The following is a 27,885-nucleotide window of genomic DNA, read 5'->3' on the forward strand; positions in this document are numbered from 1 at the left end:
TGCAGTCTTGGGCAGACACACTTTGGGAAGGTTAGGTAGTTCCTTCTCACACACTTCACCCTGATGCCTATACAAGCTGGCTAATGGAACATAACCCACCTTCAGATTACTTTAATACATAAGAAGAACAATATTTGAGAAGTTTACATTAAAACCAGTCCTTGAACACTTGGGCAGATCAGAAGAATGCAGCCCCTTACAGCAGCATCTCTCTGTGACACAGATCTCCAACTCTCAGGCTGCTAAATCAACTACATTTCAGATAATTGTACTCGATTTTATGTCTCTGTAATGTTCTGACAGTTTTGCCATCTTAGACTGCAATATTGATCACATATCGATGGCAATTATCATCTTAATTCAAGGCCACCAGCCAGGGAACATGACCTCAGCACACCTCTACAAATCAACCATCACACACAGCAGAGCTGCCACTCACAGCTAAGTCACAGAATAATGGAGCTTGGAAGAGCCTCTGGAAGTCACCCAATCCACCCTCCTGCTCAAAGCAAGTCTAATTAGATCACAGTGCTCAGGGACTTGTCTGGGTATCTCCAAGGATGGGGATTCCACAACTTTTCTGGGCAACCTGTTCTAATATTTGACCTACTTCACTATACAGCACATAGTGCTTGCAATTTGGCTGAATCATTAACTCAGAGAATTGTTTCTCCCATATTAAAATCATCGAGACCACACTGAGTCCAACTCCTTACAACAAATGAGGGATGATGGAGGAGTGTGTAAGGAAGGGAGAAGGATGAATGTGAAGATGATTTCACCCAAACCAGGAAAAATCTTGGCACTACTCTTCAGTGGGCCATGAATTTCTGTTCTCTAGCACAGACACCACGACATAACAGCCAATGCAGGTGAGGTCACAGAAAAGGGAGGGAAAGAGCGCAAGGGAGACAGTGCTCCCCTCATTTATCATATTCCTCCCTCAATTCGAAACTGTTCCACTGTATCCTGACACAGAAAAATGGTTTTCATGCAGGAACTGAAAATGCCACCTCAGCATCAACTGTTTGCAAACACTCAATCCTCTTAAAGGCTGACAAAAAAAATAAGTGTGGTGACAAACACTCATGTGGACAGAACCTGTGGCAACTGTCAAGTGCCTGATCAGAGTGGGAAAAATAATCTTGACTTTGCTGAACAAAATTGTCAAGTGATCAAAATCCTATCAAGAAAATCCTTTTTTTAGCATATAAGGAAGCTGGTTTGTGTCACACAAAAGTAAAACCTCAAAATTCAAGATGATGGCCTTCTACTTAAAACACCACCTGAACAATCTGAGTCATAAAAACAATCTCTAAGTGCCCCTGAATTAGTTATGCTGACAACTGCTGGGAACAGGAACTTATTCAGTTCTTCAGAAGAACACTTTTCAGCTATGCCCCAACCCTATGACACAAGGAGAAAGAGGAAATAGAGCAGTGGTTTAAAGTTTAAAACCAAAACAATTCTAACATTCAAGATATTAATTAATATATTTAGTGCTTCTGCATTAACCACACAAAAACAGTTTTCAGAGCACCATGGCATTAACTTTACACTTCTGATTAGATTCAGGAGGAGTAGAGAATAGACATTACAATGACAAAGAATGGTGATTTTTCTTCTCTCTTCTCCCTCTGGTTCCTACCAAACCATCAGCAAGTATTAGCACACTTTAGATCTGGCTATTTGTCACTTAACATGAAGGCCAATAGTTTTGGGGGACATAAAACCTGAGTAACAAATATAGAGACTGAATTTAACTCCTCCCCATTTCAACAGATACAGCAAATGAAAGCATCAAGGCAATCGTCAATTGCTTAAAGTGCAAAAACAGTAACTTGAGATTTCAAGTAGGAATCCTTCAGTCTCCTTATTTTACTTTTTTAAGTTACAGGACAGGCCACCTTCACCCCCCTCAGTAGGACCCCAGTCACAAACAAGTTCCTGTGAAGCAACAGGAAAAACATGGAGCTCAAGAGCTGCAGCAGTGTCAGAAGACACAGAAGGAAGCAGCAATCGTGCCTTTCTTTGGAAAAGGCTCAGCACGGAGTACTTCGAGTATTTAAAGTTTATAGAAAGCTGTCAGTGAGCATCTCCTGAGTGTTTCAGAGTCACTGGACAGAAGGGTAAGGGATCCACTGTACTGCCAGGGTTACAGAAATTGCAGAAGCAGTTTTTGCCATGTAGTGCCCACAAAAAAAAAAAAAAAAAAAAAAGGCCAAGCACTTTTCCTCTTCACTCAGCTGTTTTACAATCGCAAGCCAAAGGTCAACTATCTTCACTCACTTTTGGAAACCAGCCACAAGATTACTAACAACCAGCTTAATGGCTCCAGTTCAAGTACTATTCAATCAGGTCCTGAATCTGTGGGTAGGCAGCAGTAATGGCACATGACATCATAGGCAAGTTATCTGCTGAGGTCAGAGCAGCCAGACTGGGCATCTCTGCCTTCTCTCTCCACAGTGAGAAACATGGACTTCCAAGGAGTGGGAATTGAAGTGTTACAGATTTTGTTCTTTCCTTGTGTGGCCAAGGGACAACGTTTTGCTACAAATCAATCCTTTGCCATCCTCAAATGGCCATCAGGCTAAGGTGGCTCTCTGGAGTGCATCACCACAGGTGTCTCACAGTTAAAAGGCTTTACTACACATGAAGTGATGCGTGGCCCTCAGCAAGGGACACTGAAGAGCACAGGGTGCAGGTGCATTCAACATGTTTATAAGTTTATTCCTCTTCCCAACTCATTTGAGGACAGGAGGATTGACCTGGTTAATGAGAGAGATCACATGGGGCACATGACTGGGATACACTGAGACTTCTCAGTCATGAGCAGAGCTCTAACAAACAGATCTGGCATTTCTGGTAGAAATTAATTTCCACAACCTCAAACACACTTGAAGTGAAGCAGATTTTTCAAAGCAACAAAGTGCCACAGAAGTTTGTCAGTTTGAGTAAAGTGAACTGGAACAATTCTAACTCATTTTGGCTTATTTGTCTGAAATTTGCCAACTTTACACAGCAAATCTCACCACACAGCACAGAACTCAGCTTAACTTAGTGCTGAAGTATTCCTGAAACTCCTGATGCTTCCATTGACTTTAGTGACAATCTTGAGGAATTCACCATTTCTATGGCTTGGTTTATACATTCATGAAGTAAACATGTAAAATTTGTGAGAATTTTCATATGAATATGAGCTGAAAGGAAATACAGATTGAGGAATTGTTCATAAATGCTTTGAGGAAGTGTTCAGCCTAGGTTTTGGGTAAAGTAGGAAAATCCCTCTCTATATTCTAGGAAAAATACAATTATTAATGCAGTGCACAAGCATACATACCACTGTGCTTCTATTTGTGTGACAAAATTTGTATCTATGGGATGACATCAGTATACAGGACTCAAGTACATCTTACTATCAGCCACTGTGCACAGATGCAAGACTTTTAACATAAACTAAACTTTAGAAACACTAAAAAACTTATTTCTCTTTAATTCTTAGAGAAGAACATATTTTTAAACAAATGCAAGTTTTGTTATGTTTTTTTATGTACTTCAGCAAACTTCTACACCAAACTGAATGAAAACAGCTGAGAATACACTTTACAATAAACTATATTGCATTATACTTAATTTTTCCTCCTTGTTCAGCATTTTCTGCAAGCTGACTTCAGCTGTGCTCTACTTCAAATACACTATAAAAGTTGAGGGCAGCTAGTACTAACCCAAAAGAGAAGAATACAGCTCAGGTTGAAAAAAATAAATGCAAGGTTATCAAAAAAGGTTTCCAAAATTCTGACAGTCTCAAACATTTAAAAATAGCCCAAGGAAATACCCTGGTAATTTACACACAAAGTGGCACTGAGGTGTACAGGTCCAACAGGAGTTTTTAGGCCAATTATGGGCCAGGGATGTGTTGGATATGTACAGATGTAATCATAAGTTAACAATCTCAAAGCATGATATACTTTTGCAACCTTTATCTGTTGATGGCCTCACACTTTTAACAAAGACACAGTTGAAATATCAGCTATTAAAAACACATATTAAGTTTACACATAAAGATTATTTTTTCCAGCGTATTGTAAAATAGTAGTTAAAATCAAGCCCTTCCCTGGCAAAAATGTTGAGCAGATGAGTAATCCCACAGAGGTCTGCAGGACTTGATTTGTCAGCATACACACAGTTACAGCCTTACATCTGCAGGAAAGGCACCTCTCAAAACTGCTTCTACTCAAGGCATTTTAGAAAAAAAGCAGCTTAAAATACCTTAACACCAAATACATCACACTAGGAAGGTAAAGCCCACCTTTATGGAGAAATAGTGACTCTGAATGAATTACATTAAAGCATTTTGCAATATGGCTCTTATTACTTGGAAGCAACAAAGCTCTGAGCTACACTTCACTGAGGCTGAATCACTTAGGATTTTTGTATTTTACAATCCCACAAAATAAAATTTTGGCCTTGTTCTGTGTGTCCAGTTTTATTACAGTTGTAGAAATTCAACTGTTTTTTCAAATTCCTGTAATACAGCCAAGATGAAGCCTAAAAAGCCTTTGATATATTGAAAGAACTATAGACCAAAATTCCTCTAATGCACTCCAACATTCACTTACATCTGCACAGATCCATTATATATTCAGCCACATGCTTATCACTCGAGTTCATCAGGACTGAAGATAAAACTCAGCTTCAATATTTGACAGCCTGATGCTAAAAGATTATCTACTGAGAAATAATCCAATCACTGTTCTTTGATATTAGAATCCTTGGCAGGAGGCAAAGAAAAGGAATACCAAATTGATCTTGATTACTTTATGGGGCTTCCTCTCATAATCTCTACGCTGAATTCCCCTTTATCTTGTACTTCTGCTTATTTGCTGCTGTGTTTATGACTAAGTTTTCAAATATTCCAATCTCAGGAGAATCGAGAGACTTTGGGATGCATGCTTAATAATGAAACAAAACAATCTCTCCTGCTCTGAGAGAGATGTGACTAGGATTTAGATCGTGAGGCTCCCTATTAAAAGGAGATGGCGTTCTCTGGGGACCCAAAAGAGGGTCAGGTTAGACGGACAGGAAGAGACTCAGAGAGAAACTGAACAGCCCAGGGGTAAAGAGGGAACTCCCGAGCCCGAGCCCCCCACTTACCTTAAGGATATCCCCCCGTTTGAAGCTCAGCTCGTCATCCGCGGTGGCTTTGAAGTCGTACTTGGCGATGGCTTCCATGCTGGGGCTGCCGCGCCCGGCGGTGCGGGCGGTGGGCAGGAAGCGCTCCCCGAAGCCTCCGCTCCTCCCGCGGCGGCTCCCGGCTCCGTGCGAGGCGCCGGCCCCGTCTCTCACATACAGGGAGGCCGGGGGACGATCCGCCCTAGGGGAGGGGGAGGAGGAGGAAGAGACGGGCCATTAGGGGAAGTGGCACGGATCGATGGCCGGGGCCGCGCCCAGCGCCGCTCCCTCCGCCCGGCGCGGCGCGGCCGCCGCTTCCTCCCGCCGCCGCTCGCCCGGGCCGGGCTCGCCCGAGTGACGCGTCCCGCGGCCAATGACCGCCCCGGCGGCCCCGGGGGCGGGAGCGGCACCGCGCCGCCACCGGCCCCGCCACCGGCCCGCCGGGAGCCACCGCCGGTCCTCGCCCCGGGGCTCGCAGCGTCCCGCTGCCCGCGGCGGAGCCGTACCGGGCGGGCCCTCCCTGCTCCCGCCTCTCCCGGGATTCTCTCCCGCTGCTCGCACCGGTAATTACAGCCATGTAACGGGGGGAGGACGCGGCCAGCCGGACCCCGAGGGCCCAGGGGAGAGCCCCGAGCCCGGCACCACGGGACCGGCACTGCCCGCGATGGGCGAGGGGATGCCCTCCGCTCCCCACCGGCTGCCCTGGGAAAGACCCGCCCGGACACGCACCGACGGTTTGGGTTCTGCCATTCATACAGCTCATGCCGATTTAAATACAAGCTAGACAAAGCAGAGAGTGCTATTGGGTTCTTGGAATTGAAATGACTATCAAAAAGTGTCCTCAAATAATATTACACTGAGACAAAACTTTGGGCTGACTCGAAGTAAAAGCAACCATCCTGAAATTCCAGTGTTTTGAGCAGTGGAACATGTTAAAAAACCTTCATAATTCAGTGTGATAATCAGCAAGTTTGTACCTCTTATGGGCTCAGAGAAGACATTAAATCAAACCTGGCAAGTCACTGAAAAGGCTTAAATCTTGTGCTCAGGTTTGAATAGGAACGATTTACTATACTCCAGCTACACTTGACAGCAGAGAAACTAAATAATCAGAAAAAAATATCAAAACACGAATAAGACAGTCTATAAGTTAAAACGCACCATGAATCCCCCCTTGAAGAGCTAACAGAGAGCTGGCACTTGTCAGTGACAATTCAAGACAGAAGAGATCTGACAAACACTGGTGAACCCACGCACCTGCTAATTCAGGCTCTGCGGTTGTGGCCCAGAAAGAGCCCTGCTGCATGCAAAGGCAGCAGATGGCAACAGTAATTTCTCATTTCAGAGAAAAACCTGCCTTACATAAATGCAGTTCAGCAATTAACATGCTTATATTCCATGAGCCCCATGTTTGCCCAACCTGCAGCTCCCTGTAGAGAATAACGAAGCTCGAGGCAAACACCAGAACTGAGTTTCTATCACAGGAATGTGGCAGAATGAGAAGAGGTATTTACAGGATTTACCTTGATCAAAAAAAAAGACCAGCTTAGCAGAGTCCCGACGTGGACAGAGCTTCGGAATTTCTCTGGTCCTCCTACACAGCACTACTGAAATGTCAGCAAGGCTGAAAACAGCATCACCTGCCACAAAGATCCCAACACAATGATCTCCCTGTGCTACCATGACTGATGGAAATAAATGTACTGGATCTAAGCTTCAACTAACACACATCATTAAATCCATAATGTGTATCATCTTCACTACATGTTGGTAATTCTGAAAACCTTTACTTTAGTCTCAAGGCTGATGAAAAAGCTTCATTCTGATGTGAATCTTCCACATCACACCAGCACACTCATACAAACAGCAATAATAACTTCCCCTCACTAGAAATATTTTCTCTTTGCTGCCTCTATTGTGTTGTGTTCACCATCTCCTCACCTTTCCAACCCGGCCTCTTGGGGTTTGGCTGATGGTACTGATAATTTTCTGCTATTATAGCACCATTAAAGGGCAACACGAATGACAGTGTACAGAGCGATGGAAAATGCAAACTTCACTGAATGCTTGTTGTCTACCTGTCCTGTATTTTTCATGGTAAACATCACCTATTTATACTCCTTCTTACATATTACTGGCAGCAACCTTTGGGTGTTTCTACCACCACCACCCCACACGTGAAGATGTGATTATCTGGGCACACAAAAGCCTTCGGTTAAGGGAACGCAGCTTGAAAACCCAAAGTTCCAAACCTAAGAACATAACACCACGTTGCACAATGTAAAGAATACACTAAAGGCTCAACACACACTTAAAGAAAGAAACTACTTCAACTGGTAAATGTTCCTCTCTTTGGGGCACACAAGTGTTGCTACCCAGTACTGCATTACCAGCTAAGAATTACTTTTTTAACTGAAGGTGTTAATACTAAACTTTCTTAGAGAAACTGAAGAAGTATTTCCAAGAACTATACTGGCATTTCCCTGAGCTTAGTAACAGCACAATGTCAGGAAATTTTCCAGCACAATTTCAGATGAAAGCGATTCACCATGCAATACTCTTTAAACATGCATTAGTGTTACCACCACCATCAGATACATTGTCAACATATAAAGGAGTGATGTTTCCAGGTAACATTAACAGCAGCTACAGTGTAGCTGTTAACTTTAACCTTCCTGACTTTAGGCAAAAGTGTAGCTGAAGTTTAGGCACTAAAGTTGTATCTGTAACAGGGAAAAGCTTTGAAAATATTAAACCAAGATTCTTACACAGCAAATGTCAGGAAAGGTAAAGTCAGAACACAATTCCCTTAGAGTCTCTTAGGAAGCATTTGCTATTCACAGTCTTACTTAATAAATTCTTACAGACATTCAGCCACATAGTTATTAAAGTATGAACAGAACAACTGCATGAGGGGAAAAAAAAAAAGCACAGTTATATCTGCTTCAGGCAGAGAGCAGTGCAACAGGACACATTACTGTAGTGAACCCCAGTCTACAGATTGCAAATGGAGTGGTATGAAGAAGGCTGGTATGAATGAGTAAATCAATATATGAATACGGTGATTACATGACAGAAAAATTATCATATGATCTTGCTAGAGAAATGAGTAAGATTTCTCAGAATATCAGTGTTGCTCACCTCTCACCGTACTGCGACTTGGGGTAAGATGCTTCCTTTGCTCTTAAAAATACTGCAATGGGGAGGAAGAAAAAAAAGGCAGCAGATGCAGCCAACAGTAAATGCTCATTAGCTGTAGTGCTGCAGCTCAGGATGGAATAAAGTAATTATAAATATAAACCTCCCTGTTGTGGCCAACAGGAAACAACTCTCAAGTTCTTTTCAACAGATATTTCAAAAAGCACACAGGCAAAGGTGGGCTTTTTACATTTCTCTTACAAACAGCACTGTTTTTACACAAAAGAGAGCTTTCTCATTGTTCTCTTTTCACTGTTTTACTGCTCTTCTGGAAAGTGATACAAGCAGGATTAGAACAACAGTTTAGAAAAGCCAGAGAGAGAAAAAAAAGAAGATGGAGTAATTGGGAGATTTTGGAAAGAATCAAATCCTAAACTCCATCAGCTGTTTAAGGACAAAACATTACTGAGGGTAGTGGAAAGAAAATTGTGTGCATACATCATCTGGAAGACATGCAGAAATGGAAGTGTCAGGCTCTAGACAAAAGAATAGAAAGTAAAAATTGTAAAGGCAGAACACTAATTCAAATTAGCCAAATAAGGAAGTATAACGTAATAAAGAAATGAAGTAAAATATAAATGAAATCATCAACATATAAACCCCAGAATATTCAGGATCACAAATAATACTCATGATCTACTAGCCTAAAGTGATTCAACTTCCTTCAGTGCCAGACAACTCAAGATATCACTGACAAAACTAAACTACAGTACAAAGCACAGATAATACTTATCAGATCAAAACATTTTATCAGGTAACAGAAAACTTTACCTCTGCCAGAATTTATTTACTGGCAGTTAATTTTCTTCTGATTTTAAATTATTTAAAACTACTTTAAATGTTATAAGCTTGGCTGATATTATTAAATACTCAAAACACTGCATGACAATCAACTTAAGAATCAACCCAAGGAATTATAACAACTGAGAGATCTTTTTTGGGCACAAATTCTCAATATCCAAAGTTTGCACAGAAATTGATTACAAACAACAGTGTGTTTGAAGATTGATTAACCATCTGTGGTCCTTCAGATTTTGTCCCTTGACCCCAGGCACTTAATAATTTTTGAAACAAAGAATTGACTTCCTTAAGCACTGTATCTGTGAATTGCTCTCGCAGTTGTTAACTGTGCTACAGAATAGTTTTCACTGTAGGTTATAAAAGAGGTGTCTGAGTCAGACGTTGTGGGAGTTAACAAGGCTGCATCCTTGTCTTCTACAGATTATGTGAAACTATATTGGCAAGTCAAACCTTATCCCACAAAACCAGCACTGGGTCTCAAGCAGGAAGTTCAGAAGAGAAGGAAAAGGCCAAGAGAAAAACGTCCTTCTCCATCATAGAAGCTCACGTCTGAAGCATGACCCCAAACGTGTTTGGAGACAGCGAGATAGGGATGTTATCCTCCCTACAGGGTACTCGCAGCCTTTTAACCTTTGGAAGCGGTCCGAAGTTATGGAACTCTTTTTTGGGGAATACAAAAGATAAGCCCCGAGAACCACAACATGCCAACAATGCCCAGCCGTGGGGCAGAGAGGAAAGCGACCCCCGCCCGGTGTTCCCCAGCACGGCGGGCTGTCCGTGAGCCGGGAATCTCGCCGAGCAGATGACGCCTCTACAGCCCAGGGCTTATTCCAACCACCCCCCCACCGGCAGAGCCCGCATCCCCTCCGCCTCCCGCTCCCCGGGCAGGCCAGGGCCCGGCGGGACGCGGGGCCGGCGCCGAGGCGAGTCCCGCGGAGCGCAGCGGGGAGAGCGGAGCACCGCGGGGCGCAGGCCGCGGCACCGGGGGCTCAGCGTGCGCGCCCCCCCCTTCCCCGCCCCGCCACGGCCCGCGGTGGGCGGCGGCTAACGGGGTCGGGACCCCTCCGCAGCCCGGACTCACCGCGCAGCGCTGGGCGCTCCCGCCGCCTGCCCGGCCCCGCGCGGCCCGGCCCGGCCGCCGCTCCAGCGCCGCCTCAGCCGCCGCTCCGGCCCCGGCCCGGCCCCCCGCCCGCCGCGCCGCCGGTCCCGCAGCAACTCTCGCGAGAGCCGCTCTGTCAGCGCCCTCTGCGGGAGCGGCGCCTGCGCGCTCCCCGCCCCGCGGGCACGCCCCGCGCATGCGCAGTGCCCGCCCGAGCTGCCCCGCCCCGCCCCGGGCATCCATCGTGCACCGCCGCTCCGTGTCGGACCGAGCGCGGAGCGGGAGGGAAGAGGCGGCATCCGAGCCGCGCAGCAGCACGGGCCGGGCGGTACACCTGAAAGGAGGGTGTAGCCAGGCGAGGCTCGGGCTCTTCTTCCAGGCAGCGACAGGACAAGAGGACAAAGTCCGAAGCTGCGCCAGGGGAGGTTCTGGTTGGACATCAGGAAGAATTTCTCCACTGAAAGGGTTATTAGCCACAGCAGCGGGCTGCCCAGGAGGTGGAGGCACCGTCCCTGCAGGTGTTTAAGGAAAGACTGAATGTGGCACTCAGTGCCGTGGTCTGGTTGACATGGTGGTGTTGGATCACAGGTTGGCCTTGGTGATCTCCCAGGTCCTTTCCAACAAACTTGGTTCTACTGTCGAGACTCTATTAGCACCTCGTGGAGGAGGCCCCGAGCACTGGTTTCTGGAGGAGAAACCACGCCAGCTTTGTGCAAAATAGTTGCCCAATTTGTGTCTCCATTTGTCTGTAAGACAGGGCCATCTACCACACCATGGAGCCAGCAAGGAAGAACTGATTTAGAATCTCTAACTACCAGACAAACACCTGAGCTTGTCCATGCAGTGTTTGAGAGACACCAAGAGGTGCAGAGCTGCTCACCAAGCTCAGAGCAAAGAACACACCTGGTGAGCCATTACTTGACAGCTACCATCCCTCCTGAGCAGTGATTAAGGCTCTGCAAGAACAAACTGTGATCTCACACATGGCAATTACAGCATCCACACAAGCCAAAATTCAGATTGCACAGGCAACTAATGTCAGGGTTTGCAAGGATGACCCTCCTGACATTCTTGTAGCTTGAAAATACTCTTAATTATACAGTATAGCAGTTGCTCAGGTAAACATCAGGGCTCAATTCTTTGAGAAAGACATAAATAAAAGGCTTTCCTCTGGCTCTAGAGAGAAAAGGTGGTTTCTGAACAAGTGGCTTTCTAGAACTGTACTCCCAGCCCCTGAAGGGATGAGCTACAACAGGTTGCTTTTATCCCTCCCCACTCCCCCACCTGCAAAAAGATGCCAAAACTAGAAGTGGGCAGTCAAAGCACAGCGCAACCATAGTGTTCAGACATCAACTGCAGAGCTCACAGCTGGGCTCATGTCACTTTAGGATTACTGTGGCCCAAAGTCTACATTTAATTTAGGCGTAGGTAACTGATACTTTGTTTCATGACAGAGATACACATTTTCAGCCTCCAATGAAACACTTTTTTTTTTTTTTTTTAAACCATGACACTGTTTCCTCTCCCTGGCTGGACTCCGCTAGGGGGTCATGCTTACATCCACACCAAGACTTGAGTACCATCAGAATATTCACCACAGCGTCTGACAATCTGGTTTACAAATCCTGTCCTGCAAACATTGCATGCTAACATTCTCATTATAAATGCTTAAATATCTTGATAAATATTGGATGAAATTTAAACCCTTGGCAAGACCATTTTCTCATCCTAACAGGGGTCTTTAAGGAGTTTTAACTTATTCCTAGATTTGGGTATTGGGGGAAGGTCTGAGTTCTCCCCATACTTCATTCAAAAATTGGAAAGGGTGGAGAAAAGGAGCTTTAGGAGTTGAAATGCTACAAATGCTTCAGACATTCTTTCTGAGGATGCAGAAGTGATTAATTTAGAGTGACACAAGGATTGACGAAATGGGAGCTAGATTCCAAGATCACTCAAGTCCCCAGTACTTGTTCCTAGAACACTCCTACAGAATCTCTGGTTTCATGAATGCCCTCAAAGAGAGTATTCAGAAGTTCTCAGTAAGTCTCTGTAAGTTAAATAACATCTCAGAGAAGTTATAGGAGCTACTTTTAGCTGGACTTGAAAAGCCAGCTATGGCAAACAGCTGCCAATTGAATGACAGCTACTTTATGGGGCTGCAGCTGCCTGACTGTAAAAGGGCAGTCCTAGAAAATCAAACAAGCAATGAATTTCAGAAATAGTGGAGATTAGAAAGTCACAGAAAGATATTCCTGACAGAGGAATTGCTGAGATGTACTTGCTTGCAAACCAATCCATGTAGAATGTTCCCCCAGCTTGCCAACAAGTTAATACTATATAGAAACACACAACTCACTGTGCAATATCGTGCAGCTTTGCTACAGCAAAAGCCAAAATCCAGCTCAAATAGCTGGGAGCAAGGGTGAAAAAGGCAACAGAGACATTGTTTTGCTGAAGGTTCAATTTCTTTCTTTTTTTTTTTTTTAGTCTAGGAATAGCTCGAATTTTCTACGACAGTTCATGGTGATAAAATATAATCCAAGATTAGCTCTGAGTATTTTAAGAAGGTAAGAAAAATCTTTGTGTCTGACATTTCTTTTGGATACCTTTTTAAACTTCTCAGAGCAGCCTGGGGAAATAAATGTATGGGTTTTACTATCAATAGATCAGAGGAATATTTGTTAAAATGGGTCAAGCAGTCACTCAAGATTTAAAATCGCTGCTTGGAATACTCATATTAATGTCATGTTCCTAAGTCTGTACTCTTCAGACATGAGGATCTGTCATCATCCTGAACTACAATACACTATTTACAATTTAAGAAACTTTGCGTTAGTTGCAATGTTTTTTGAAGGCATCTGGCACAATAATTGTAATGAAATACGTTTATAATATGCACCTTTCTTCCTCTGACGCATTTCCTGCTTTCAAAGAATTGTAGTGATTTTTTTTTTAAAGCAAACCCTTGACTGGCTCAGTACATCTGAAGGTGCTCAAAATTTCACGCTGTGATTCTGCATTGCACTGTTGCAGTTTGTATAGGGTAACACTATGTGTGTTGTATAGAAGTTGTATCTAAGCAGCCTGATGTATGAACCAGGACACAAAGCTGGCTCCCATGGAAAATCGGACATTTTGCCATGGGGAATGTGGAATAGATGTAGACAGGCCCCGATCAATTTTCTTCCAAGCTGAAAATTTACTGCCACAAGACTGTTCTGACAGCTGTGGGGGGACTGCCTGGGTACACACCTCTGTCTGAGATGCACAGGGATACAGTGGGTGCGGCACAGGGGGAATGCCAGGAATGTAGGCACAGCAAGGAGGGAATGGGGAATGCTGGGAATGGGGCTATTGAGATTTATTCCATTAATATTACCTTCTTGCCTTTTTGTTCTCTCATCAACCCACATTGGCCTCAGTGTGATAATCAAACAGGGACATTAGCCATAAAATCCCAAACTATTCCATTTACTACATATTTGGGTCTGTCTTGGAGCAGAAGTTGCTTCAAACATGCCTGATGCAACCAAAAAGCAACAAATATAACCTGCTCTAGGAAGACAATGAATACCTTCAGAAAATCTAACACTGAGGTTCTAATCTAAAGTCAGGCCACAGACTGGAACAGAGCTGCAGGTACCACACAGAGACAGAACAAGCAACAAATTCACTTCCTTTGTCAGGACATATTAAAATGGACACTAAGGAGGGGAGTCTGTAAAACTCAACTGCTATTATTAGAGTTTCTCTAAAACCTTAATTCAAGATTTAGGTTTCTGGTCTATAGGATTTCCCCACATGCCCATATTTGGAACACTGTGTGACAGGACTAATTAGGGAATCAGACAGCAAAGCTAAGGAAAAAACCCTGTCCAAATGTGTTTTCTGTGCCTATTCTTTAGAGCAGGATAATGAATGAATTGAGTAACTACTTTGCTGTATATTGGCTACTTGTCTCATTTTGATTTGCAGCTTTGTGTTAGTGCTAAAGACAACAATATCAAAGGGATAGAAAAGATGTATGATAACAGATAGTAGATGTGTACACATAAATATATAAATATCCATGTTCTGCAAACAGGGAAACAGAGGCATAGAGGGCTTGCCCAAAGCCATACAATAAACTAACGCCAGTGTTCGACAGCATTAGGAACAGAATCGATAGTTTTTAACTTCTGAGCCAGCTGAAACCCTCCTAATGCTCTGCCCTGACTTCTCACACACACTCTGGACTGTTATCACAACTGTCTGTCTCTGTAAATCTGCCCAAGTGCAATCAATAAGTGTTGAAGCTTGTGACCCAGACAGAACAGCTGATCTGCCAAAACAGCTTCACAATTTTACTCATTACAGATCTCAAGAGCACTTGTGAAGCAGCTTAATCACCATGTGAGACAAACGGGCTGTTCTGACTTTTACAGACCAGCAGACAAGAAAACTTAACTTAGCCTCAAAACTAGCAGAAAAGAGGTCCAAAATCACCCGTGAGTCTTACACTCAAGCTGAATGTAATAAAAGCAGATTCTTTCCCATACTACTTGTGTTTCTATGCTCACGCAGAAGAAACTACAAGATTTACAAAACTGACTATGTAGAAAAGGCTGCTCTACCTGGGATCTGCAGTAGCTGTCACTGACATTAAGAAATTAAACAATAAAAACAGTTGGCTGGGGTCACTCAAAGCTGCTTAAGCTCTGAAAGAGATCTGTAAAAGGGAACCAGATCCAACGATAGAGTGCCACCTCCCTTTCTTTAGTACAAAAGGACTTCTGCTTTCTTCCTACTCCCAATCCAGTCATCTGTCATTTTCAGGACAGCCTGGAATTGTCAGTTCAATTACCTCTCAGTTTGGAGAAAAACAAAGCAGATGCTGCTTATTACTAAAAGGCAGAATCTCTCTCTTTTGAGGAATATTGCATCTCACCTCACTCATTTTTTATAATTAGACACTGAATTATGTACAACTCATTTATTAAGCAATGCATAGGAGCTGGGAAGTAATGTAATTCAGCTAAAATGAAATACTATCTTCCCTTCAGCTTTGGTAAAGGTGTTGGTCAACTCAACCACTCATTTTAATTTTTAAGACTCAGACAGCTTTTGCATCAATCTTCCCCATTCAATTCCTTTTATCACTACACACATTATAAATATAGTAATTTCATCTGTCATGAAATATGCAGAGGGGTGGGGGAAATCAGACAAACAGCAACTGCCTGTTCTAAACAATACAAAATTTTCTCGCTGATTTACTTATATTTAAATTACTTTGCACTTCTGCTTAGAAACACTACTTGTCAAATACTGATTAAAATGCAACTTCAACACGTTGTCAGAGAACTTAATTAAAAAAAAAAAAAAGGCAAAGAAAGGTTTGGGGTTTTTTTGCATACAATACCTGCTTTAAAGTGGTCCTACTGAAATTCTCATGTCTGCTCTACCCGCAGCAGCCACTCTGGTGAGGACTGACTGAAAGGCACATGCAGGGAGGTCAAATAGTTCCTGTGGATCTGCCGAGCTCCACAAGCTGTTCCAGGCGGAAGCTCACGGCAAACTGAGCCCTGGCTCTGCCCATATGTTGTGGTCCCAGGAGGAGCCAGCAGATCCCTGCGCTGAGATATGGGGAACATGAAATGAAGCTTCTTCAGCCTACCCACACAGGTTTGCATTGTTTCATTTCTGTAAGCTCACTTCCCACCAAAATTATATAGGAGGCCTTTACATGGTGAAACAATTTCAAGAAATAGAAGGATGTGGGGGGAAAAAAGCACTCAAGGTATAGTTTTAAGAGCGGTTTTGAAGTATGGGAAGTGATCTTAATTTGCAGGCAAAATTGCCTGATTTGTGGTTTTCTCCATACCAAAATATTACACTGCTATAAACATCCAGAACTAACATTACCTTGTTTACCATTCATTCACAATTCCGTAATATTAAAACATAGAGAGGATGATGACTTGAGCACTGTCTTGAAGAACACATCTTTACAGCAAAGTTCTCAGGTTCAAAAATCAAACCAGCTTAGTGCCTCAAGTGCTTCACAGCATTTACCTCGAGTTTCCCCTTTGTTATCCACTACTAAAATACATGGGAAAAGTGCTCTCTGGATACCTCTCCTATTTCTGAATCTGTAGAAACATTGGCCAATTCAAGGGTGTTGCTGCTCCTCCAATCACCCCTGTAATAATGCATTTTGATGTTTTTCACTTATTCTCAACACTTGGCAAGCATGAGATCCCTGAGGTGAGCAGTTAGATCAGGTTTACCAAGGAGGAAATAAAGGCACCAACAGGTTAAAGGTCCAGCCTGCCAGCCACTGTAAGCACACATTTGACAGAAATTCTATACACAGTGTACTTGAGAGTGAAAACAGGGTTTATTAGGGGCTTGTTTAAGGTCCACAGGGAATCAGTGTCAGAGGCAAAATAACCCAGACTCCAGATCTCTGTTCAAGATGTATCTTTACGCTGACCTTTTATTTAAAACCTTCAACTATTTAAGTAAATTTTATGGGGGTAGAACAATCTAAAGAGGCACTAATGAGATGCTTGTGCAGCACTAAGCACAGCTCATGATTTTGTGTTATTGCAATTCAAGTAGGCCATTTACCTCCTTTCCCTTCCTTGTACTGTATCTAAATTACACCATCAATCCCCCAGATCTGCCGTTTTGTTTCCTTCCAAGTCACCAAAACCACTTCCAGCATCACTCAGGTGTTGTGGGGGTTTTTGGTAACTGATTCTAGGAAACTGTTCTGAGTAACAAGCTCAGGAAAACCAGATTTCTGTGGCCTTCATTCTCCTCAGTAAAACTTAAATTGTATTTAAAAGAGCTGAAATCATACCTGTAGAATCCTGCACTGTGTACATCCAGGCACTGTCAAAATAAACTGTCTCCAAGGAGCATAGAAGTAGAGAGTAAACTCCCAAAATGCTACATTCTTATCCCAAGCTGCATCTGCAGGGAAAACAACGCAGAGCTTAAGCTCTTTGTACAAAATTGCAAACAAGTGCACCAGGCTTTGGCATCTGCAGTTTAGCAAGCTAGTCAACGTGAGTTTTGTAACAGAGTATCTCACGTGGGAACTGCCAGATCACAGCTTGGGATAATAGAAACTCTGCAATGAATTACACGAATAGGATAGGAATTAAAACTGATGGACACACATCTTTTCAATTTACCCTGTTTGCTATGAATTCAGAAGTCCAGCCCCAAAGGTCTGCAGGCAAAGGCACAGCAGTGGGACGTCTTTATTTCACACCTCTGACTTCCTTTCCAGATTCGGCAGAGGTTTAGATTTCACGTTAAGATTAGCGGCTGGATAGGTTTGTGTTCGTCCCTGCCATGGTTTCCTGTGCACCTGGTACCCTGCGTGTGCCGTCACCCCACGGCTCCGGAGACTGCTGGTTCTCTACGGCAAAAGTGGCTTTTCAGAGGGAGATCTGCAGGTGTCACCATCCTCTTGCAGGTGTCACCTCCTCCTGCAGCGGCACAGCCCCGGCAAAGGGAGCCCCCTTGTCCCTCATCCCCCTTCCCTGGGGCACCCACCACGTCCTGCCATTGACGACGGGATGGAGCCTCGGGCCACGGGCCGCTCTCGGGCTCTCTCCATGCCCTCCCGCGTTCCCTTCACCCCAGAATCACTTTACTGCCCCTCACCACCGTCCCCACGACGTTCCCCGAGTAGCCTTGAGGGTGACCCCTGCCCGAGAACCGCCGCTCCGCCCGCTGCCCCCTCAGCGCTGCCACCCTTTCCCCTCAGCCTCCCCTCACGGCTCGCCCCGACCCGCCGCCAGGGCGGGCGCCCGGCTTCGCGCGCCACCCCTACCCAGCCAATCAGCGATCTGCGTGTGGGCGGCCGAGAGGGCTCGCACCAATCAGACAGCGGCTTCTTGCGGCGGCCCCGAAGCGCCCCTGCGGGCCCCCGGCGCCGGGGCGTCCCGTCTGCCAGTGACCGTGATGGCGGCCCCGGCGGCTGAGCGGCCCCGCTGGCAGCGCCCGGCGCGGCGGGTGAGTACGGCCCGGGCGGCGGGGCAGGGCAGGGCCGCGGCCCGCCGGGGAGCGGGGCCGGGGGTTCCCACCTCGGCTGGGGTCCGCCCGCCACGGCGGGGGAGGCCCGAGGCAGAGCCCGCGGCAGTCCTGCAGCCCCGCGGCCCCATTGCCCGCAGCTCGTCGAGCGTTACCCAGAGGCTTAGGAGAGAAATAAAATTAGAAAAGGACACACAAAAGAGGCTCCAAACACGTGTTGGCTGCTCAGCGCACCGGTGGGGCTTCTCCCACAGCTGCGGGACAGGCTCTGGCTCGCAGCGCCACGGAGCATCCCTGAGGGCACCGGGCTGGGAGCATCCCTGAGGGCACCGGGCTGGGAGCATCCCCCGGGGCACCGGGCTGGGAGCATCCCCCGGGGCACCGGGCTGGGAGCATCCCCCGGGGCACCGGGCTGGGAGCATCCCCCGGGGCTCCGGGCTGGGAGCATCCCCCGGGGCGCCGGGCTGGGAGCATCCCCCGGGGCGCCGGGCTGGGAGCATCCCCCGGGGCACCGGGCTGGGAGCATCCCCCGGGGCACCGGGCTGGGAGCATCCCCCGCGGCACCGGGCTGGGAGCATCCCCCGGGGCACCGGGCTGGGAGCATCCCCCGCGGCACCGGGCTGGGAGCCAGGCCGAGCGGTGTGCATCAGCCGTGCACTTGAGGTAGCTGCAGTTTCGTGCTCCGCGTAAAGGTTTAGCGTGTGGTCCCAAATTCTGGCCTTCAGGAGTTTCCCCAGACCCCTTCCAGCTGGAATAGCAGCCTTCACTCAGCCACTTGTTTCATTTTGCTTCACTCCTGTGCCTACTTCATCGCAGTGCTGTGATCAGCAGTGGTTCATGGCACACTTCGTTTTGCCCTAGACCTGTTCCATTTGCAAAAGCTGTGATCCATTGCAGTTCTTGCATTCTTTCTGTTTGTCCGTTTTGGGAGCTTTTCCCTATCAGCATAACACAGGCCATTATTGATAAGGGGAAGCCTAACAAATCCCTTTTAAAAAGCCCGTTACATAAAGCATGAGAAGTTAGTCTTAGATTATATTATCTACCCAGAAGACAGAGACGAAGGGAAAACCCATAGATAGGAGTGGAGAGTATTTTAGTTACACATTTAACATGCACTGAGTTTTCACAGGAAATCTTGTGCCACAGAAGAGTTTCCTTAAGGTAGTCCTATCAGTCTTAAAAGTTACCAAGGTAGTAGCAGAGAGCATGAGCACCCATCCATCTTCCTGAAGCAGCTACCACGAAGTAGATATTTTCATGTTTTCTCAGAAAAGGAAGCAACTAAGGCCTGCTTCTTTAAAATCCTATTATTTCCCCCAGAAATTGTAGAACAAACTTCCTAGTTGAACAGACAGCTCATACACAATGGGACACAATGGAATAGTAGTACATGAGCTCTATGAAACACTTTAGGTTACTTAGAAAGGCAGGTTTCTATATAAACAAACTGTTACTCAACAGCTGCTGTACTGCATTAATCTACAGGACTTGCTCAGATATAGTAAAATTTGAATACCCTAGCAAGCAAACTAAATTTACTTTCCAAGAAGCCTGCCTAATATAAGCATACGTAGAAATAGCTACATGGTGCTGGTTTCATGCAAGATACGTTTTGTTCTTTAGAGAAGTGGTTTATATTTCCTTTTACTCAAGCTTATTAAAAAAATTTACATAATATTCTTCTTAACCATGACCTTTTAAACCAACACCTTACCAACATTTTTCATCTGATGAGAGGATTAAGATATTAGTGCTTCTAGCCTCAGTCACCAAACAAATCAATATTGGTACTGCAGGTGGAAGCAAGAAAACAAACCTTTGTCCTCTAATCTTTATGCTACAGCTCTGTTTACTTCTTGATCTGTCAGAGCCCTACCCAAATTAGGTGCTGGAAGACACTGCAAGCACCCAGAAACACAATCCTGAGAAGGTGTGGATTTGGGAAGGTTTATATCCCCCTGGCTGGCTGGGAACAGGGCCAGGGACCACGGGGGATTGGCCAAAAGACATTGGGTAGGGTTGGCCAAAGAGAGTGACCTGCCTGGGTTTGGGCAGCATCGTCCTGTGGGAGCAGGGTTTGCTTTGGGTTGGTTGGGTTAGCATGTGTGATAATGTATGGGGCTGTTTGAACACTAAATAGGGCACTTTGGATCTCTGGAATGCTCTTGAGTGAATAGTGGGGGAAAGTTTTTAAGGAGCTGCAGAGATCTGTTTTCCTTTCACAGCAGAGTGAGGCAGCTCACTGCCCTATTTCTAGACGCAGCTCATCCTACACATGTTCATCATAAAACTTTCATGGGGCTTGTTGTGAGAAGAGCAAAATACACAATCTGTGAACTGCTCAGTGTCTTTTCTAGGTAAGGGCTGTGCTGTGCTTGGAATGGGTGTTTGAGCTTGGTCTGAATGGCCTTTGGGTGCTGAGTGCTCTGGAGAAGTCCCAGAGAACACCTTCCCATTGGCACTATGTTTATCAAATATCTCCAAATGGCAAACACTGGTATAAGAATGGTTTTTAACCTAGATTTACTATAAGCTAAAAATACAACGCCTTTATTTATAATCTAGAATTAAGAGAAAAAGCTGCATTTTTGTCTCTGAGTCAGTGTATATCAGCAAAACCTGATTTGTTAGAATGTCTTGTAAATACAGCACAAGCTTGCTTAATTTTATTTTGATCCATTGTCTTTTTGTGGTTTTCTAGCATTTCAGGATTATTTCTTTTTAAATGGAGGTAGTTATACAATCCTGGTTACCATAATAACCAATATCATGATGATGAATGACAGCTGTCACTTTTACAGTGAATTCTTCTGTAGATTTGCTGTAAAAATTTCTATTCAAGACATAGTGCCACAACAACATCTCATCTCTCTGCAGAAACTGAGGGGTCCCTTCCACCTTTCAGAATTTTACCTTTTGTTGCATTTTTCACTTTGATCCAGGCTCTCTACATGCTGTGTCTTTCTGTGGCAGGCAGTACCTGAAGCAGAAAGAAAGCATTCCTTTAATTCCCAAACACCCTTTTTTCTTTTAACCAAGTAAGGAAAAATGAGCACAGCAAATACTTTTCAGATTTACAATACCTTGATTTGAAACAGTATCAGCCCCTAGTAAGGTAGACTAAACTAGTTTTCTAATTCTTTTGATCATATTTCTTTGGATAATTGCTTCTCAGCTCACCAGAACACAATTAAAACAAAAGTGTTATTGTAGTTGTGGAACGTCTTGTTTTATAAATCTTTTTCTTGCCAGTAAACCAAAGGTCTGACTCTTCTGAATGTGCCAAAGCTGTTCCCTACTCCCCTTCTCCCTCTTTGTTGCTTAGGTTTCATTTTGAGCAATGAGTGTCTTTTGAAATAGTCCAATGTGCAAGTCCTGAATGTGCTGAAGAAAGAAGGAAGTAGTCAGATATTTTTTGTTGGAAAACTCTCAGCAAGTAAGGTTGAAACAAAAAGTAATTTCACCTCCAAGAGGAATACTTGTCAGTTGAAGACAAACTCTAAGTTCTTTTCAAGTTTAATCCTGTTTGTGATTGAAAGTAGGATAGACCTCTCTCTGATTCCTGTCATTTAGGAAGGGAAGCAGAGCCTGTGTGAAATCAACTCCTGATTCTTTACAGCCAGGCTCAAATGAGATATTAGACTGCTACTGAGTTGATAATACTTAGCACATATACACTATTTCAGAAGATCTCACTTTACAGATACTGATAAATTTACTTCACAGTCTCTCTCTGAAGCAGATATGCATATTCCTATCTACAATCTGGGGTTATTGAGGCAGAGAATGTTTAGCTGGCCCAAATTCTGACAAGTCTTTTTTCACAGGCAGATACTCAAGCCAAGAAGCGTGGCTGCCAGCTCCCTTGTTGTAATTATTCTGTGCTCTCAGTGGGTCTCAAAGCAATTGACAGTATCACTTGATGCACCTTTGGAAGGCCATATATCAGCAAATGTGCCCATGTTGTAAATTATCAGGCAGACATCAGCTCCTCATGAGTAGGAAGACCGTATGGTTCTGCTGATATCAAAACAATCAGCTCAAATCGAAGCCATTTTCTCCAAGGCAGCTGCTTTTTTAGGTTATTATCTGTTCCCCCGTGTTTCTATTCTTGGTGACAGATCAGGCTTCTGTTCTTGAGGAATTCACTTTTGGCAGCAAGAAATGTTCACACTCCCCATCATTTTTCATAGACTAATCTGTGTTGAGAATTTTCAGTAAATAACATGAAAGCATCAGTGATTGAACACTTTAGGGGAAATAGTATCATTAGGTTGATTTATTTTTCTCCCTAAAGACAGCAGCTCCTGAAACACATTTTTCTTTCCAAGTGTCTATAGATTCTTTAATTACCTGATCTTTCTGTTTGCCAGTTGTTTCATAAGTTCTGTAAGTAATATACCATGCTGTATAGTTTTTTATTAAAATTCAACACTGCTATCTCATACTGATGTGGTTTGAAATCCTGGGATTTCAAAGGAAAATCTGAGCTGTAGTATTTTTTACTTATATAAATACTGGCTGCGTAAGACATTGTTACTGAAGAGACGATCTGGTTAAGAGAAGGGTGAATGGACCCTTGCAGAGTTCTGCTTCTGCTGTCCAGAGGCACGTTTCAAACACTTGTTGATACTCAGATCAAGCTAACAAGAGTTGCACCGTGGTCAGGGCACGTCCAAACTGAAACAAGCTGGGGGAATGGGAATATATTTACCAATTTGAAAAGGACATCAGACACACATGGCAGCCCAGGAGCTGAACTATTCCTATAAAATAGAGATATTCCAAGGTGGATTACAGACCTTTCCCACAGCTGTGGGGTAACAATTGGCTGGGTTTGGCATACAGGACTTCCAGACAGTTGGCTTGCTGTTAGCATTGGATTATTTGGTGAACCCTGTGTTGGTTTTCACTCTTACCCAATGATTTGGAAATATTTCTCAGGCTGAACGCAACATGACGACACTTGAACAGCACATCCAGCCATTCCCAAATTTCACAAACTGCTCTAGGCAAGAAAATCCTGAGCAGAGTGGAGTGTGCTGGGAAAGTGTAAGGGGTAAACTGGCTGCACTGGGAGCATGTGGTGTCTGATTAGAGCAGCCACAGCTTCAGGCATCTCTGATTGTCTGCTGCTGAATATTTGACACCCTCCAACATGTCCCAGCAAAGCAGCCCCACTTCATTTCTGTCCTGCAGAGTGTAACATGTCGACGTGACTAATTGCCTGGGCAGACAGAAGAGAGATAAGAACAGGGAGGACAGAAGGAAGCAGATATTCCAGTGTGGAATAGCAATGCACAAAACTAGAACGGGTCCAGAGTGTGGAGAGTCCCTGCAGCAGGGTAGGGATGATCAGAGACATGTCTGGAGGTGGGAATTGCAGGAGTCCCTGAAACAGAGGGATCTGGGAGGGGAGCACACAAGGACTTTGTAAGGACTGGAGTGAGTGGATGCACAACTGCAGATCTGCAAGCTGCCTCCAGAATTTATTAAATTGCTGCAGCCTCAGTGTGTGAAGCTGTTTCCAGAGTGTTTACAAGACCTCTGTAATGTGTGTGAGGTTTTTAGCTGGAATGACACAATTCTTGCAGTTTTATTTTGATAAATTCTGCATTTAAAAGAGAGCATGCAAATCACATCTCCTATGGCTCCAGTGCCAGTCCAGGTGCAGAAATTGAGGGAGATTGATTTATCATCTTAGCCTGTCTTTGCTTTTGGCTTCCGTTAACCTAACACTAAGATATCCCCACCTATCTGGGATTAGCTGTGTTTGGAATTCTTGGTTCTAAATGAAAACCCTTTTTAAACATTGGAAAATTAAACATTCTCCTTGTTCTGTGTATCCAGATTGGCACAGGAAAGACTTGCCTTCTTGCTTTCTCTGTGTGAAATGTCTACAATCTACCATTGCTGGTACCTTAAACTGGGGATGTGAGAAAAACTAAACTGCTTCTGGGCTGGTCAGTGTGTTCAAATTTTGGAGAAGCCCTGAACATGTAGGATGATGAAGCAGTGCTTTGTGCACCACTGATTATATTCATAAGCTCTTGTTAGATTGTCCATTGTAACAGCTTTCAAATTTCTCTAAACGGGGAATATTCACTCTTTCCAGCCAATCCTTTGTATTTTTAACACCCTTGGTGTGTTTCCTGCTTCCTAGCACTGAAGGACTCCAGGGTGGTGTTCCTAAGCATGCAGATGATGTGCTGTGAACTTTAAGGAATGGCGTGCTTTGCATTCAGGATCACATTTCAGTTTGCTGCCAGAACCAGAATGTCACTGAGGGCAGTGCAGAAATCCTGCCTCCTGCCCAGCTGCCTCCCTGCTCAACCCCCTGCCCTGCAGCCAGAGCGACCCACCCCTGCTGGATGCTTTTGAAATCCAGATCCAGAAAGAAATTCAGGCTCTTAGTTTAGTTTGAACAAGTGAGGGCACGGTGCATAAGTCATTCAGTAGATCTACTAATAAATGTTCTTTTGGAGGGGACTAAAAAGAAGAATCATGGATTTATCTTAGTCCTTTTGTTGTTAGTGACCATTTTCTCCTTAAAATCATCTTGTCTTGCCTTCCCTTATACTGAAATCACTCTCAAATTAAAGGCAACATACTAAGGCTCTAAACTGCTGTGTGCCAACACACAAAAGTACTTTTTCCTCCTTCCCACTCCTAGCCTTTTGCTGGGAGCTCTTTGTCGGCTTCACTCCAGTAACATTGTCTGATCTTCTCTTTGCAGTTGCTAATTGGCCTGGCAGGGATATGAAGTGACTGAAAATAACTTTATTCCCTGGTTGTGTGCACATTGAAAGGTCACAGAGCAGAAAAGTAGGGCAGAGTCCAGACTGGTGGCTCATGCCAGCCAGCCCAGCAGCCAGAAAAATGGCACTTGCAGGTGCTGGTTGTGGTTCTGCAGGCTGATTTTTGATAACCAGCACTCTGAATATTGGATGCCTGCTGCTTCCCCCCTGGAATGCAGGTGCAGGATTGCCTGCAGGAGAGGAAATATTGAAATCTAACGCTGTGGAGTGGGACTAAGTGGCTTTCTGAGTAAGGTTTGGATGCCTTTTGTTTTCCTTGAAATGATGCAGCATTGTCAGGGCAGTGCTGTAGGTGACAGCCTCAAGGATGGGATCTCGAGAATCCTTTGAAGAAGGCAGTGTTTTATAAACCAGGATGGTAAATCCCAGCTGGCAAAGGCCAGTCCTGCTGTATCTAGGAGATGTGTGGGTGGTTTGGATTGATTTACATATCTAGCTGCTTCCTTGTTTATTTGGATTTAGGAGAAGGATATGTCCAAGCTCTGAGTTTCTGTTTGGTATTAAGAAATAGAACCAGGAATTACTAACCAACACAAAGACTTTCCCAATGCAATCATAGCAAAATCTTATAATATCATGTTGTGTTTATATGTAAGAGAGTCCTCTGGAGCAATGTACACAGATCCTTTGTTTTGACCAGAAAAAAAACATTGTGGAAGGAGAACAAATTTGTGCCATGGGAGATAAAGAGGAGGGTGAGCTAGAAAAAGGATGTGAGTTCCAGGGCTGCTTCCTACCTCAATTCTGTTAGTCCCAGTTTTGCTAGAAAGATAAAAGGCCTAGGTCCTATGTCATCTGGAATTGTTTTTAGGACTTGTGGCCTGGTGATCAGATCCATGCTCAGCCCAGCAACACAGCCTTGTCAAAGGCTGGATGTTATGTTCAACAAATGGAAGAATCATTATTGCTAGCTCCATTAGAGATTAGCTGGACAAAGCTCCTGGTAGATAAGAGTAACAAAACAAACAGCCATGGGTGACAGCTTGCTCTAACACCTGGTGGAATCCAGGCTTTGTCAGCCTTTTTTTGGAGGCTTGCCCAAAAGCCTGTCAGAACTACAATAACACTCTTACTCTGCACTGCAAGGAACTTAATTCATCTACAGATGCCAGATTTTGGGGAGAGTTAAGATAACTTCTAAGTTACGGGGTGGGTTGATGTACTGCTAGATGGACATTCAGCTCTCTAGTTCTTCTTCTTTTAAAGACCAATCCTGTAATTTGAATATTGTGAATTTCATCACTTTCTTATCGTAAAGGAAGCGACGTGGGAGACTTGACTGCTTCTCCTTCTGTTTCCACAGATGGTGATGTGGTAAATGTAGCCAAGCTCTTCTCTACCTAGGAGACATTCTCTCCTGAGGAGCAATCCCCTTTTGCTGGACATGCTTACAGAACTGCACAGCCATGGACCTCAAGGAGAAGTGTCAGGTAGGTTTGCTAATAACAGTCACACCCAACTCAAGTGTTGAGTCCTTTTTAATGTCTTTCATTATTTTGGGTTAAGATTCACCATTATTGTGTTCTGGTATAATCCATGGTTGGTATCAAAGTTGAGAGTTCTGTCACCTTCACATCCCTGTGTCAGCAGGGAAATCCTTTGTAGGGTGGGCCTGAGGCACCATGGTGGAACAGCTCAGGTGGGGTGTCCTCTGTCACACCTGCTGTGTCTCTCTTGAGCTCTAAGCGGGGGCTCCATTCCCATGGACACAACTCAGCTTCACTTGAGAGGCTGAATTCACTGGGAAGATTTTTTAAGTAAACCAGGACAATGAAATAATCTGAGTCCAGTTTTGCTGGTGGTAACTTGGGGTCTCAGCTGGCTCTGGTGAGAGATTCTTGGCTTTTTTCCTCACCACACCGTGAGCTATTGTGTGTTGGCTGCCTCTGCTTTCTCCATGCACCCCTGTTTTGTTCATTGGTGCAGAGCACCTGTTAGGGACTCATCTAGACTCAGATCGACACTAAAAAATACTACAGCAGTGTAAGTGACTTTTAAAGGTCAGTTTTTCACAATCAGCTGTGGCACTTGTCTGCTCAACTGCTTCTTTTCTGGGTTTCTGCTCTGAGCTGTGCTAGACCAGGAAGGCCTGGGCTCACACCTGCCTGAACCTCTTGATGCTGGAGTGCTCAGAGGACGTGTTTGACCTATGTTGTTTTATATAAAATTGCTTTATTACCATGGAGTTAACATTCCAATGAGGATAATTATCTGCTTTTTCACTTGTTAATGACATCATGGGCTAATCTGGTATTGATCATTTTCAGAGATGATGCAGTTACCACTCTGTGCAGGGGTGTGTTCTGTGTAGGATCTGAGAGCACCAAAGAGAACAGGGCACAGCGGGGACACTTTCACTGTAGGTCACTATCTTTGGTTCATCTCTCTCTTTCTCATATGACATTCTCCACTGTACAATGCAGGAAGATCATATCAAATTGCTGGACAGGCAGCAGCATGGACAGTATTGTAATAGACCTTTAAAAGGCCTATTAGGCAAGTGTCCTGACAAGGAGATTACAGGGGGAATTGTGGTGTTCTCAAGTCCTAACCTCCTCTTCTGACTTCCTGAAATGTTTTCTCTCTCCTTTCTGAATGGGAATTAAAAATGAAGGCAAGAGATCACCACGCTCTTTTCAATAGGAATTAAAAAACCCCGCAGATACATACTGCTGCATTTTTCAACTTATTTTGTTTGGATTCTGAGGAAACAGAATTTTATTCTTGTAAACAACCCCATGGCAGGGGCTTGGAACTAGATTA

General features: G+C 44.5%; 2 protein-coding genes and 2 long non-coding RNA genes across 4 annotated transcripts in view; 2 read left to right on the top strand and 2 right to left on the bottom strand.

Moving 5' to 3' along the window:
• GRB2 (growth factor receptor bound protein 2) overlaps positions 1–10,376 on the bottom strand; it is a 49,579-nt gene extending 39,203 nt beyond the window's left edge. The window contains exons 1-2 of the mRNA XM_085077737.1: positions 10,253–10,376; positions 5,155–5,374 (exon numbers count right to left, since the gene is read on the bottom strand). Coding sequence (XP_084933863.1) covers positions 5,155–5,232 — 78 coding nt within the window. The 5' untranslated portion in view covers positions 5,233–5,374; positions 10,253–10,376. The remainder of the gene's footprint in view (positions 1–5,154; positions 5,375–10,252) is intronic.
• A 119-nt stretch (positions 10,377–10,495) lies between these two features.
• Positions 10,496–16,083, top strand: LOC146429577 (uncharacterized). Its single transcript, XR_014855601.1, has 3 exons — positions 10,496–11,176; positions 12,758–12,837; positions 15,721–16,083. It is a non-coding gene; the product is annotated as an uncharacterized LOC146429577 (long non-coding RNA).
• Positions 16,084–17,493: 1,410 nt separating this feature from the next.
• On the bottom strand, positions 17,494–18,183 carry LOC146429578 (uncharacterized). The gene is made up of 2 exons (XR_014855602.1): positions 17,933–18,183; positions 17,494–17,684 (listed from the first exon to the last, which is right to left on the bottom strand). It is a non-coding gene; the product is annotated as an uncharacterized LOC146429578 (long non-coding RNA).
• Positions 18,174–27,885, top strand: part of TMEM94 (transmembrane protein 94) — a 50,487-nt gene continuing 40,775 nt past the window's right edge. Inside the window, exons 1-2 of the mRNA XM_085077748.1 lie at positions 18,174–18,283; positions 26,426–26,552. Of these exons, the coding sequence (XP_084933874.1) occupies positions 26,529–26,552 (24 nt within the window). The 5' untranslated portion in view covers positions 18,174–18,283; positions 26,426–26,528. The remainder of the gene's footprint in view (positions 18,284–26,425; positions 26,553–27,885) is intronic.

The sequence above is a fragment of the Lichenostomus cassidix genome, chromosome 18, assembly GCF_008360975.1.
Source record: "Lichenostomus cassidix isolate B80296 chromosome 18, HeHo_3.0, whole genome shotgun sequence".
NCBI classification, from domain to species: Eukaryota; Metazoa; Chordata; class Aves; order Passeriformes; family Meliphagidae; genus Lichenostomus; species Lichenostomus cassidix.